This window comes from Ranitomeya variabilis, chromosome 3 (genome assembly GCF_051348905.1).
Source record: "Ranitomeya variabilis isolate aRanVar5 chromosome 3, aRanVar5.hap1, whole genome shotgun sequence".
Classification (NCBI taxonomy): domain Eukaryota; kingdom Metazoa; phylum Chordata; class Amphibia; order Anura; family Dendrobatidae; genus Ranitomeya; species Ranitomeya variabilis.
Window position 1 is genome coordinate 298676883 of NC_135234.1, and position 14202 is coordinate 298691084.

General features: G+C 43.3%; 1 protein-coding gene across 21 annotated transcripts in view; it reads right to left on the reverse strand.

The window, feature by feature from the left end:
* Positions 1–14202, reverse strand: part of PUM1 (pumilio RNA binding family member 1) — a 401680-nt gene that overhangs the window by 308710 nt on the left and 78768 nt on the right. For 15 of the 21 annotated variants that reach the window (XM_077295564.1, XM_077295569.1, XM_077295567.1 and 12 more), the window contains one exon: positions 1250–1608. The exons of the other annotated variants lie outside the window; for them this stretch is intronic. In XM_077295564.1, the coding sequence (XP_077151679.1) occupies positions 1250–1597 (348 nt within the window). In that variant the 5' untranslated portion in view covers positions 1598–1608. The remainder of the gene's footprint in view (positions 1–1249; positions 1609–14202) is intronic. 21 annotated transcript variants of the gene reach the window in all.

Below are 14202 nucleotides of genomic sequence, written 5' to 3' on the forward strand. Positions count from 1 at the left end.
CTTTTTAAGTATTTTGTGTGACATATCTCTGTGATTTAATTGCATAAAAATTCAAAGTCGGAAAATTGCGAAATTTTCAAAATTTTCGCCAAATTTCCGTTTTTTTCACAAAAACACAGGTAAGTACAATATGTCTCGAGAAAACAATGTCAGAATCACCGAGATTCGTTGAAGTGTTCCAGAGTTATAACCTCATAAAGGAACAGTGGTCAGAATTATAAAAATTGGCCCGGTCATTAACGTGCAAACCACCCTTGGGGGTAAAGGGGTTAAAGATCAGGGAATATTCACTGCTCCAAACGCCAATAGCCCTGGTGTGGGGAGTAGCCAGTATTCTGGCAGTTGTCCTTGGCTTGCAAGCAGTGCATGACGTCACTGCCATGCACTGCTTAGGCTACGTTCACATTTGCGTTGTGCGCCGCAGCGCACAACGCAAACAAAAACGCGGCAAAACGCACGCTAAAACGCTGCGTTTTGCGCCGCATGCGTCCTTTTTGGCCGAAAGTTGGACGCAAAAAAAATGCAACTTGATGCGTTTCTTGCGTCCAACGCTTGCGGCCATGCGGCGCAAAACGCAGCACAACGCATGTCCATGCGCCCCCATGTTAAATATAGGGGCGCATGACACATGCGGCGACGCTGCGGCGCCCGACGCTGCGGCGCTGACCGCAAATGTGAACGTAGCCTAACAAACATAAATCAGCTGCTGGCATTAGAACAGGAAACTGCGAGAGAGCGCAAAGAAGGCAAGTGTAATGGTTTATGTTTTTTTTAATGTTTTTCTGATGGGGGCCATGCCTACCAGGATGGGGATGAGGGGACCGTATGTAACCAGGATAGGGGATCATATATACCAGGATAGGGGACATTAGTACAGAATTGACCACATTTTTTGCTTCAATTTTTTTCCCCTAATTTCCTCCTCTAAAACCTAGGTACGTTACTGCAGCTTTTCAGTGGCTAGTAATTCTTTATGGCTCATGAAAGCTGAAGCCTTTCAGTGTCCACTAATAGGATTGCAGCACTCATGCTATAAACAATGCCAGGAGACAGTCGAAGAACAGCACTCGGGAATGGAGCCAGTGCAGGAGGCAAGTATACTTAATTTGTATTTTTTTCAACAAAGAATGAAACAAAAGAAAGTTGCCAAACCGCTTAATACAGTATATAAAATTCAAACTACGGTACATGATATTTCAAGATCCATAATAAATAAAATTGCAGTTGTACAAACAGAGAATTTGCTTACTTGATGTTCAGCATGAATATGGTCTCCAGTTGGCCAACGGTGCTTACTATTGTTGTATCCGCCTCCACCACCCCCAAGTTGCTCGCCATGTTGTCTCTGGAAAAAATAATCTACCATAGCATCATCCTGGGAACGTCCAGCCACACCCATTGAACTGCCAACAGGGCTACCATGGGGGCCAGCAGAATGAGTTGGGTGCTGTGGTGGCTGCTGCTGGCCCACCGGTCCAGATGTAAGGACCACGGGCATGTTGTGGTTAAGGGTGCCTTCTGTATACTGTTTCAGGTGGGGGCTGAAGGAGTCCTGCCAGAGAACTGTTTTCCTCTTCAAGACACATGCAACGCTCATTCCACCAACACCTACACATTGAAAAAAAATATATATATGAAAATTAATGATGGGTCAGGAATAATAAGCATGTTTCATTAAGTTGAATACAAAAATGAACTCGCCTATGTGAATAAATTGTAAAATACATATCTTAAAGGGAACCTGTCACCCCGTTTTTTGAAGATGAGCTAAAAATAGCGTTAAATAGGGGCAGAGCTGGGCGTTACATTAGTGTCTTTGTGTGCCTTTATTACCCACCTATGCTGCCGAAATACCTTTGTAAAGTCGCCGTTTTCTGCTGTCACTCACGCTGGTCTGGTCTTATGGGCGTGGTGACAGTGCTGTTTCTCCCCCAGAATCCTGCTCATCATTACGTTGGTGGCGTAGTGGTGTGCGCATGTCCAAAAGGCTAATCCACTGCTCAGGTGATGAAAAACAGCGCGATCTGCACTATTCAGCCGTTTACCGGTGGGCGCGGCCATCTTTCCTGTGGCTGCGCATGCGCAGATGGAGCGCTCTGCTGCCCTGGGCTTCAGGAAAATGGCCGCGGGATTCCGCGCGAGCGCAGATGGAGATCGCGGCGGCCATTTTCCTGAAGCCCCATGCAGCAGAGCGCTCCATCTGCGCACGCGCGGCCACAGGAAAGATGGCCGCGCCCACCGGTAAACGGCTGAATAGCGCAGATCGCGCTGTTTTTCATCACCTGGGCAGTGGATTAGCCTTTTGGACATGCGCACACCACTACGCCACCAACGTAATGATGAGCAGGATTCTGGGGGAGAAACAGCACTGTCACCACGCCCATAGGACCAGACCAGCGTGAGTGAGTGACAGCAGAAAACGGCGACTTTACAAAGGTATTTCGGCAGCATAGGTGGGTTATAAAGGCACACAAAGACACTAATGTAACGCCCAGCTCTGCCCCTATTTAACGCTATTTTTAGCTCATCTTCAAAAAACGGGGTGACAGGTTCCCTTTAAAAGGGGTTTATCCAACTCTTGTATTAAATCAGTTGCAAATAATACAAGAAACAAGTATTCAAATTCAGCACACAGACAATTGAAGCCTTTTTTTTTTTACCATGATGTGGAAGTACATAGGTCAAAAGTCCATCTGCAGTGCCGTACGTAGAAAGACAAGTCCTAAAATCCTGCTGGAAGCTGGTATCAGCTTGAAAACATGTAACATGCAAAGTTTGGGGGGTGGGATTGATCCCCTCCTCTCAGATAAGGGGGCAGAAACCCATCACCACTGATACCAGCTCCCAGTAGTGTCTCTGGAGACTTGTGGATGGCCTTTCAATGGAACCTGAAATGGACTTTTGACCTATGGACTTGAACACCATGGTACGAAGTATTTTCCTTGTGTACCAAATGTTAAATATGTACACTGTAGCTGATATTCTTGGAGACAAATAAAAAAAAAATTGCATCAACTATATCACAGAATGGGCCCGATTCATTATTGCATTTACAACCCCCCAACCCTTTTTGGCCTAGATATTTATTTGTTTTACACCTGATTATTTGTGCCTTTTTTCAAGTTCATATTATATGTGTTTGCCAGTTTTTGATTGTTTACCATTATGGGCTGGGATTGGGGTTTCCTGATGTTTTCAGCTGAGCCATTAAATTCTGCCTTTTCAAAAATGTCTTAACCGTGCTGTGGAACCATAGGGTCATATAGACCCCAGCGCTGAATAAATTGAAATATTTCTAAAACTGGTCAATCTCAGACATTGACCTATGTATTTTCAAGTAACATATTTCTGCTTATGTTGATGATATTTTGAATTTGTTTTTCAATTTTGTTTCAAAGTTATTTTCAATTTTGTGTGTTTGGGACTCTCCTGACCCTATAGTACCTTTACTGTCTGACATTTGATTTTTTGAATTTTTTCTGTTTATTCACAGGTTTTGTAATATAATTGTAAATAAATAATAGCTAGACGAACGGTGATGACAGTGTTAGGCTGTGTGCACAAGTCGCGGATTTGATTGCAGATCCGCAGCTTTTTTTGCCGCACGGAATTGCATCAAATCCGCAGTGTAGTGCACAAACAATATAAGTCTATGGGAACCGCAGACTTGATGTGCACATGCTGCAGAAAAAGCCGCACCGAAACGCAGCTTTTTTTCTAAGCTGCATGTCACTTTTGAGCGAACTGCAGTGTTTCTGCACCCATAGACTTCCATTGAGTTGGGCACATCCGCAGCAAAACCGCAGATGCAAAAAAGATCTGCAGTTTTGCTGCGGATGTGGGTCCGATTAACGCTGCAGTTTGGGAGGAGGGAAGTCTGCGGGCTGTGTGCGGGGGGGGGGGGGGGGGTCTTTGGTGTGTGTGCAGGCATCGTCTTGTAGTCCCATCGGGCTATGCCTGCTACAGTGACAGTGACTGACATTAGCCAATGATGGGACAGTAGTAGTCCCATCATCCGGCTAATGTGTTGAATGTAAAAAAAAACAAAAACAAAGCACATACACATACGGTGCATACATACAGTACATGCAAGATACACCACAGTACATACAACATTCATATAGACATGCAAAATATATATATATATATATATATATATATCTATCATACAGTACATACAACATAGAGTACATACTCACTATCACCTTGATCCCCGAAGCCATTGATCACCTGTAAAAAATATTAAAATAATAAACAATATACTCCCTGATCCGCAGATATCCAATTAGAACGAGTGTCCCACGACGATCTCCCGTGGAGAGCTGCAGCATCAGCTGATGCGACCGCTCTCCAGGGGCTCCGGGAATACAATGACGGAAGGTATCCTTCCGCAATGTATTCCTCCGAATCTGTGAGAAATAGGCCCTACTCTCACTTGTGGCAAATTCCCACACAGCGTTGCCGTAAAGTGAGACCCTGGACTCAGGTAACCTCTTCAGTGATGCACTGCCGGAGCCATTGTTTCCTGTTAGTGTGTCACTGGAGGTCCTATAGAGCAGTGACATCACCCTATGTCACTGTTCTATAGGGGAGATTGTCGTGGGACACATGTTATTAATGGGACTACGGAGGAAAGCGAGTATACGGTTGGTTTATTATTTTAAATTTTTGCAGGCGATAGAGTATGGTAAGTATGGTGAAATTAAGAATATTAAAATACTTTTTTCTGGCTGTGTCTTTAACCCCTTAAGCCCCAAGGGTGGTTTGCACGTTAATGACCAGGCCAATTATTACAATTCTGACCACTGTCCCTTTATGAGGTTATAACTCTGGAACGTTTCAACGAATCCTGATGATTCTGACATTGTTTTGTCATGACATATTGTACTTCATGACAGTGGTAAAAATTTTTGGATATTACCTGCGTTTATTTGTGAAAAAACGGAAATTTGGCGAAAATTTAGAAAATTTCGCAATTTTCCAACTTTTAATTTTTATGCCCTTAAATCACAGAGATATGTCACGCAAAATACTTAAAAAGTAACATTTCCCACATGTCTACTTTACATCAGCAGAATTTTGGAACCAACATTTTTTTCCGTTAGGGAGTCATAAGGGTTAAAAGTTGACCAGCAATTTCTCATTTTTACAACACCATTTTTTTAGGGCCCACATCTCATTTGAAGTCATTTTGAGTTTATATGATAGAAAATAATCAAGTGTGAAACCATTCTAAAAACTGCACCCCTCAAGGTGCTCAAAACCACATTCAAGAAGTTTATTAACCCTTCAGGTGTTTCACGGGAATTTTTGGAATGTTTAAATAAAAATGAACATTTAACTTTTTTTCACACAAAATTTACTTCAGCTCCAATTTGTTTTATTTTACCAAGGGTAACAGGAGAAAATGGACCCCAAAAGTTGTTGTACTATTTGTCCTGAGTACGCTGATACCCCATATGTGAGGGTAAACCACTGTTTGGGCACATGGCAGAGCTCGGAAGGGAAGGATCGCCATTTGACTTTTCAATGCAAAATTGACTGGAATTGAGATGGGATGCCATGTTGTGTTTGGAGAGCCCCTGAGGTGCCTAAACATTGAAACCCCCCACAAGTCATACCATTTTGGAAAATAGACCCCCTAAGGAACTTATCTAGATGTGTGGTGAGCACTTTGACCCACCAAGTGCTTCACAGAAGTTTATAATGTAGAGCCGTAAAAATAAAAAATCATTTTTTCACAAAAATGATATTTTCACCCCCAATTTTTCATTTTCCCAAGGGTAAGAGAAGAAATTGGACCCCAAAAGATGTTGTGGAATTTGTCCCGAGTACGCCGATACCCCGTATGTGGGGGTAAACCACTGTTTGGGCGCATGGCAGAGCTCGGAAGGGAAGGAGCGCCGTTTGACTTTTCAATGAAAATTGACAGGAATTGAGATTGGTCGCCATGTTGCGTTTGGAGAACCACTGATGTGCCTAAACATTGAAACCCTCCAAAAGTGCCAATTTTGGAAAGTAGACCCCCCTAAGGAATTTATCTAGATGTGTTGTGGGAGCTTTGAACCCCCAAGTGTTTCACTACAGTTTATAAGGCAGAGCCGTGAAAAAACAAATTATTTATTTTCCCACAAAAAATATTTTTTAGCCCCCAGTTTTGTATTTACCCAAGGGTAACAGGAGAAATTGGACCCCAAAAGTTGTTTGTTTGTCCTGCGTACGCTGATACTCCATATGTGGGGGAGGGGGGGGGGGGGACCACCGTTTGGGCGCATGGCAGAGCTCGGAAGGGAAGGAGCGCCATTTGGAATGCAGACTTAGATGGAATGGTCTGCAGGCGTCGCATTGCCTTTGCAGAGCCCCTAATGTACCTAAACAGTAGAAACCCCCCACAAGTGACCCCATATTGGAAACTAGACTCCCCAAGGAACTTATCTAGATGTGTTGTGAGAACTTTGAACCCCCAAGTGTTTCACTCCAGTTTACAACGCAGAGCCGTGAATAAAAAATCATTTTTTTCCCCACAAAAATGTTTTTTTAGCCCCCCAAATTTTATTTTTCCAAGGGTAACTAGAGAAATTGGACCCCAAAAGTTGTCCAATTTGTTCTGAGAACTCTGATACACCATATGTTGGGGTAAACTTCTGTTTGGGCGCAGAGGAGAGCTCGGAAGTGAAGGAGCACTGTTTTACTTTTTCAATGCAGAATTGGCTGGACTTGAGATGGTACGCCATGTCACGTTTGGAGAGCCCCTGATGTGCCTAAACAGTGGAAACCCCCAATTCTAACTGAAACCCTAACCCTAGCCCCAAACCTAACCCTAGCCCCAACCCTAACCCTAATGGGAAAATGGAAAGAAATACATTTTTTTAATTTTATTTTTCCCTAACTAAGGGGGTGATGAAGGGGGGTTTGATTTACTATTTATAGAGGGTTTTTTGGCGGATTTTTATGATTGACAGCCGTCACACACTAAAAGAAGCTTTTTATTGCAAAAAATAGTTTTTGCGTCTCCACATTTTGAGAGCTATAATTTTTCCATATTTTGGTCCACAGAGTCATGTGAGGTCTTGTTTTTTTGCGGGACGAGTTGACGTTTTAATTGGTAACATTTTCGGGCACGTGACTATCTTTTTTTTTTTTTTTTTTCCGATTTTTGTGAGGCAGAATTACCAAAATCCAGCTATTCATGAATTTCTTTGGTGGTGGTGGTGGGGGGGCGCGTTTATACTGTTCCATATTTGGTAAAATTTTATTATTATTTTATTCTTCGGGTCAGTACGATTACAGCGATAGCTCATTTATATCATTTTTTTATGTTTTGGCGCTTTTATACGATAAAAACTTATAGAAAAAATAATTATTTTGCAGCGCTTTATTCTGAGGACTATAGCTTTTTTATTTTTTCGCTGATGATGCTGTATGGCAGCTTGTTTTTTGCAGGACAAGATGACGTTTTCAGCGGTACCATGGTTATTTATATCCGTCTTTTGGATTGCGTGTTATTCCACTTTTTGTTCGGTGGTATGATAAAGCGTTTTTTGCCTTTTGTTTTGTTTTTTTTTACCGCGTTCACTGAAGGGGTTAACTAGCGGGACAGTTTTATAGGTGGGGTCATTACGGACGAGGCTATACTAAATGTGTACTTTTATTTTTTTATTATTTAGATTAAGAAATGTATTTATGGGAACAATATATTTAATTTTACTTTATAACATTGCCCCAGGGGAGGGGCATCATGTTATAGTGACAGATCGCTGATCTGACACACTGCACAGCACTGTGTCAGATCAGCGATCTGACATGCAGGGCTGCAGGCTTACCAGCGCTTGCCCTGAGCAGGCGCTGGTAAGCTCCCCCCGTGAGCGCGGCCGATCGCATATGACGTACTATCCCGTCACTGGGAATTAAGTCCCAGGTCACCTTGACGGGATTGTACGTCATATGGGATTAAGGGGTTAATTTTTTATTTTTTTTTTAACTCTTTCACTACTATATTATTAATAATGGATAGGCGTCTTATTGAATCCTCTCCATTATTAACCGGGCTTAATTTCAACTTACATTAGCAAGGTGACATTAACCCCTTATTACCCCTTATCCCACCGCTACAGGGAAGTGGGAAGAGAGGGGCTAAGTGCTGGAATTGGCGTCATTTCTGGGGCGGCTGCGGGCTGGTATTTGTAGCCGGGCAAATATCCATGGCCCCTCCCTAGGCTATGAATATCAGCCCGCAGCTGTCTGCGAAGCCTTTCTGGCTAAAAAAAATGTAGGGGGACCCCACGTCATTTTTTGGGGGGTCCCCCTATTTTAATAGCCAGTAAAGGCTACGCAGACAGCTGCAGGCTGATATTCATAGCCTGGGAAGGGGCCATGGGCCGGCCGTCTGCTTTTCCCCTCTGGCGCAGAAAACTGCGCGGGAGCCCACGCCATTTTTTTTTTTTAAATTAAACGCTCATTAATAAACATCGGCCTTGCTATTATATATCTATGGATAATCTATCTATAGATATATTTATAGATATATCTATAGATACATAGATATATCTATCCATATATCTATAGGGTATGTGTCCACGGGCCGGATCGCCGGCGCTTTGGACGGAGTGAAAAACAAACTCCGCCCAAAGGGCCGCCCCCCTTCTGTACGTGCGGTGATTCTGGATGTGTTCATTGCACACATCCGGAATCTCCGCACCCTAAACATAGGACTCTGTGATTTACCTTGTGGCAACGGAGCGTCGCCACAAGGTAAACAGACATGCTGCGTTCTAAAAAGACGCACCGCATGTCCGTAAACGCAGACCCGCCGGGTGCGTGTTCGCACGCATAGTGGAGATGGGCTTTAATAAAATCACCTCCACTATGCGGTAACATCTGGATGCTGCGGGTTGAACGCTGCGGTTGTACGCAGCATCCAATCCGCAGCTAATCAGGATGTAATCCGGCCCGTGGACAAATACCCTACACTATCCACAGATAGATATATGAATAGATGTGTCCAGCTGCCTGTCTGTGTCCAGCTGCCTGTCTGTGTCCAGCTGCCTGTCTGTGTCCAGCTGCCTGTCTGTGTCCAGCTGCCTGTCTGTGTCCAGCTGCCTGTCTGTGTCCAGCTGCCTGTCTGTGTCCAGCTGCCTGTCTGTGTCCAGCTGCCTGTCTGTGTCCAGCTGCCTGTCTGTGTCCAGCTGCCTGTCTGTGTCCAGCTGCCTGTCTGTGTCCAGCTGCCTGTCTGTGTCCAGCTGCCTGTCTGTGTCCAGCTGCCTGTCTGTGTCCAGCTGCCTGTCTGTGTCCAGCTGCCTGTCTGTGTCCAGCTGCCTGTCTGTGTCCAGCTGCCTGTCTGTGTCCAGCTGCCTGTCTGTGTCCAGCTGCCTGTCTGTGTCCAGCTGCCTGTCTGTGTCCAGCTGCCTGTCTGTGTCCAGCTGCCTGTCTGTGTCCAGCTGCCTGTCTGTGTCCAGCTGCCTGTCTGTGTCCAGCTGCCTGTCTGTGTCCAGCTGCCTGTCTGTGTCCAGCTGCCTGTCTGTGTCCAGCTGCCTGTCTGTGTCCAGCTGCCTGTCTGTGTCCAGCTGCCTGTCTGTGTCCAGCTGCCTGTCTGTGTCCAGCTGCCTGTCTGTGTCCAGCTGCCTGTCTGTGTCCAGCTGCCTGTCTGTGTCCAGCTGCCTGTCTGTGTCCAGCTGCCTGTCTGTGTCCAGCTGCCTGTCTGTGTCCAGCTGCCTGTCTGTGTCCAGCTGCCTGTCTGTGTCCAGCTGCCTGTCTGTGTCCAGCTGCCTGTCTGTGTCCAGCTGCCTGTCTGTGTCCAGCTGCCTGTCTGTGTCCAGCTGCCTGTCTGTGTCCAGCTGCCTGTCTGTGTCCAGCTGCCTGTCTGTGTCCAGCTGCCTGTCTGTGTCCAGCTGCCTGTCTGTGTCCAGCTGCCTGTCTGTGTCCAGCTGCCTGTCTGTGTCCAGCTGCCTGTCTGTGTCTAGCTGTCTGTGTAATGCAGTGTGGGTTGGACAAATGTAAAAGAGGAGGTTGGACAATAATGACATCACAAATCTTTTTTTGTTCAATAATACATGTTTATTTAGCTTTCAAAAACATACAAAAACGCATTAACATGCACAAAAAACGAATAAAAACCTCGCAAAAAACGCATAAAAAAATGCAGCTGCGTTTTCTGCCAGGAGATGCAGATTTTGTGCAGAAAATGCTGCACCCAAAACTGCAACGTGTGCACACAGCCTTAGGGTAGGTTCACACAGGGCGTTTTTGCTGCTTTTTTTATGCTAATTTTCAGCTGCTTTTTACAATACCAGCAAAGCCTACGAGATTTCAGAAATCTCATGCACACACATTGTTTTTTTGTGTGATCAGTATTTTGTGCTTTGCTGCGTATTTTGGACATAGAACATGTCACTTTCAGCATTTTTGCTGTGTTTTTTCAGTGTTTTTCACCCATTGACTTGAACGGGTGCTGAAAAAATGCTGCAAAAACGCAGGTACCATTATTTACTGCGTTTTTGCTGTTGGAAAAAAAAATAACGCACAAAAAAACGCATCAAATACGCAACAACAAAAAAAACACCTAAACCTGCGTTTTTGACACAGCTTCTTTCCTGCCAAGATCAGGTTTTGCTGCAGAAAAAAAAAGCAGCAAAAATGCCGTGTGAACATTACCCGTAGGGTATGTGCACACGTCCGGATTTCTTGCAGAAATTTCCTGAAGAAAAACGGAAATTTTCTGCAAGAAATCCGCAATTTTTTTTTGCGTTTTTTTTCCGTTTTTTTCAGCATTCTGCAAGCGTAATTAGCTTGCAGAATGCTAAAGTTTTCAAAGCGATCTGTAGCATCGCTTGGAAAACTGACTGACAGGTTGGTCACACTTGTCAAACATAGTGTTTGACAAGTGTGACCAACTTTTTACTATAGATGCAGCCTATGCAGCATCTATAGTAAAAGATAGAATGTTTAAAAATAATTAAAAAAATTAAAAAAAATGGTTATACTCACCTGCAGGCGTCCGTTCCTATAGATGCCGGTGTGGTTCAGGACCTTCCATGACGTCGCGGTCACATGACCGGTCTCGACCAATCACAAGATCGTGACGTCATCGCAGGTCCTTCACCGCACACCAGCTATAGAAACCGAAGCGGCCGCATGCAGCGGAGAGGCGGGAAGACATTGAAGGTGAGTATAGGACTATTTTTTATTTTAATTCTTTTTTTTTGGACCAAATATATGGTGCCCAGTCCGTGGAGGAGAGTCTCCTCTCCTCCACCCTGGGTACCAACCGCACATAATCTGCTTACTTCCCGCATGGGGAAAATAAGCAGATCAATGCACTCCTAGGTGTGCGGAATCCCCTGCAATTCCGCATTTTAATGAACATGTTGCTTTTTTTTTTCCGCGATGCGATTTTTTCGCGGAAAAAAAGGCTACATTTGCACAAAAAATGCGGAATACACTGAAAATAATAATGGGAGGCATATGTTAGCGTTATAATGTTATAGCGAATACTGAACGTGTGCACATGGCCTTACAGGACAGCGCAAACGGTGCTATGTTTGTCCTAGATCGAAGGACAAAGACGAGATTTGTTTGCAATGACTGCAAAGAAGTTCATTTGTGAAGAACATGGCACTATGACGTGCAGCGAATGCAAGAGCTAAATTTATTGCCAGATCATTCGTTGTCATTATGTTTTTACTAAAATCCACACAGTTGCAGTTATTGTGCATTTTGTTTATTGAATTTGAATACTTTTACTTATTAGTAAAGCATTTTGGTATAAATTTCAGTTTGTGTTTGATGACAAATCACTTCAAAGTTACATTTGATTTCATAACTGTTCTGAAATGATGACAGAATAAAACTTGATTATTCTGAACAGCCAGCATGTTCATTTTAATGAAATATGACGATTTTGAGCCTGGCGTCATATAGACCCCATGGTACCAAAGAAGTGATTTTTTTGATTTTTTTTTGTTGGAAGTTTCAATGGGACATGCGAGCCCTGTTCACATGTGCTACTTGAGATCTCAGCATCTGACCTGGGCAGAAAATTAGCAGACCTCTGCTGGCAGAAGGATAGCACACATGCACCAAGGCCACTGATTTGCAAGTAGCCTGCACATGACCACTGCAGCCTACAAAAGAAAACTGCTGTGCTTTTTTAAACTACAGCAGGTGTGACTTCTTTCAGCATTTTTTCAGCGTATATGCAAGGTGTTTTCATCCATAGGAAACAATGGATAAGTGCAAACACGCAGCAAAAAACACAGGTATTAATTTTTGCCTCAAAAACCTTACAAAGTTAAATCATGCTTTTTGGGGCCACTAAACCATACCAACATGCACAAGAGAAAAAAATGAGTCGTTGCGTCGTTTGCGACTTGGCGCGGAAATGCAACATGTAGTAATTTTTAGAGGCGTCAGTTTGCCGCCTGAAAACGCATGCGGTCGATTGAGCAAGGATTGCGAAAAAAAAAAACACATTGCTGTCTAAATGAACGAATGCGTTCACAAGCACATGCGTTTGCTTGCGTTCGTGAACGCATGCGTTTCAATAGAGAAAAACATGTCTAGACACTGATAAGCCACCCCCCACATACAAGGTTATAAAGGGAGGGAGTGGACATTTGCAGGTCACTACTCAGCAGACACTGAAGCAGACGAGACACAGGCTACATCTTGGAGGAAAACAAGACCCTGAACAATGTGAGTACAGGTCCTTCTCAAAAAATTAGCATATAGTGTTAAATTTCATTATTTACCATAATGTAATGATTACAATTAAACTTTCATATATTATAGATTCATTATCCACCAACTGAAATTTGTCAGGTCTTTTATTGTTTTAATACTGATGATTTTGGCATACAACTCCTGATATGCTAATTTATTGAGACAGGTTTTTTGGGTTATCAGGAGTTGTATGCCAAAATCATCAGTATTAAAACAATAAAAGACCTGACAAATTTCAGTTGGTGGATAATGAATCTATAATATATGAAAGTTTAATTGTAATCATTACATTATGGTAAATAATTAAATTTAACACTATATGCTAATTTTTTGAGAAGGACCTGTATATCCTATCCAATGCCTTTATTTTCTATTTTCTGTCTCTACATGTCCTAATTTCTTGCATTTCTATCTTTCTGCATGCATCAGAATGTCTTCTGCTTCTTCTTCTGATGAGGAGTTTCGTCCTGGGCAGTCGGAAGTCGAGCATGTCAGTGAGGTGAGTACTTGCCTCGTCAGATTGGTAAGTATTCACTGTCACATCTACACATGTGACAATTTGAAATTTTTCATTTTTTTAGAGCTCTTCTTCAACTGCGGCACAAACTGGGCAGGAGCAGCAGACTCAAGGTCGGGTGGAAAGACGGCAGCGGGTATGTATACAAGGCTGACTGTTAATGTATCCTCAGTCTAATATTCTTGAATCTTTTTTTCTTTCCATTCCTATTTCTTAGCTTTTTTCTTCTGGAATCCTTTTGTATGTTGACTTTCCTATTCATGCCATTTCTCAGCATCTTTTTTTTTTTTTTTCCTTATGTTAATTCACTAAACTTTAATGACTATTTAATTTTTAGGTTCCACAATGGGAGGATGACCTAATTGAAAATGACCTCCTCATCTCCCTGGTCCAGGACGAGTCCCGTTGTGGGACACCCGGGATCCACTGCACTCAAACAACGTCACGATCCAGTGCCTATGGAATGAGGTGGCCAAAGAGATGTGGGATGGCTGGGACAACGCCCCGACTCAGGTCCGAAATGCATTTGGTAAGTATTGCACTGCAGTGTGAAGCAGCAGAGACCTTGGCCGTGCTCACACAACTGTGTGTGATGAAAGAAACTCTCAGGAGTTTCTCTCATCACACACAGTTGTGTGAGCGCGGCTAAAAGTCCATTTTCTGACCATTTTTATTTATTTATTTTTTTTTTTTTTAACAGTGGCCAAAGTCAAAACATGTTGGCGTTCGATGAAGGACCGCTTCAACAAGGACCTGCGTCAAGAGAGCCGTGTTCCCAGTGGTTCAGGAGCAAGGATCAGAAAATACAAATACCATCGCGTTCTGGCATTTTTAAGACCGGTCCTTGCCCAGAGAACGTAAGTATTTTTCCCTTGCATTAGGTTGTATTGTATTGCCATAATCTGTATATTTCTATTACACAGGATTTTGCGTCTGGTTAATTTTTGGTATTAATGTTCTTTTTCCTT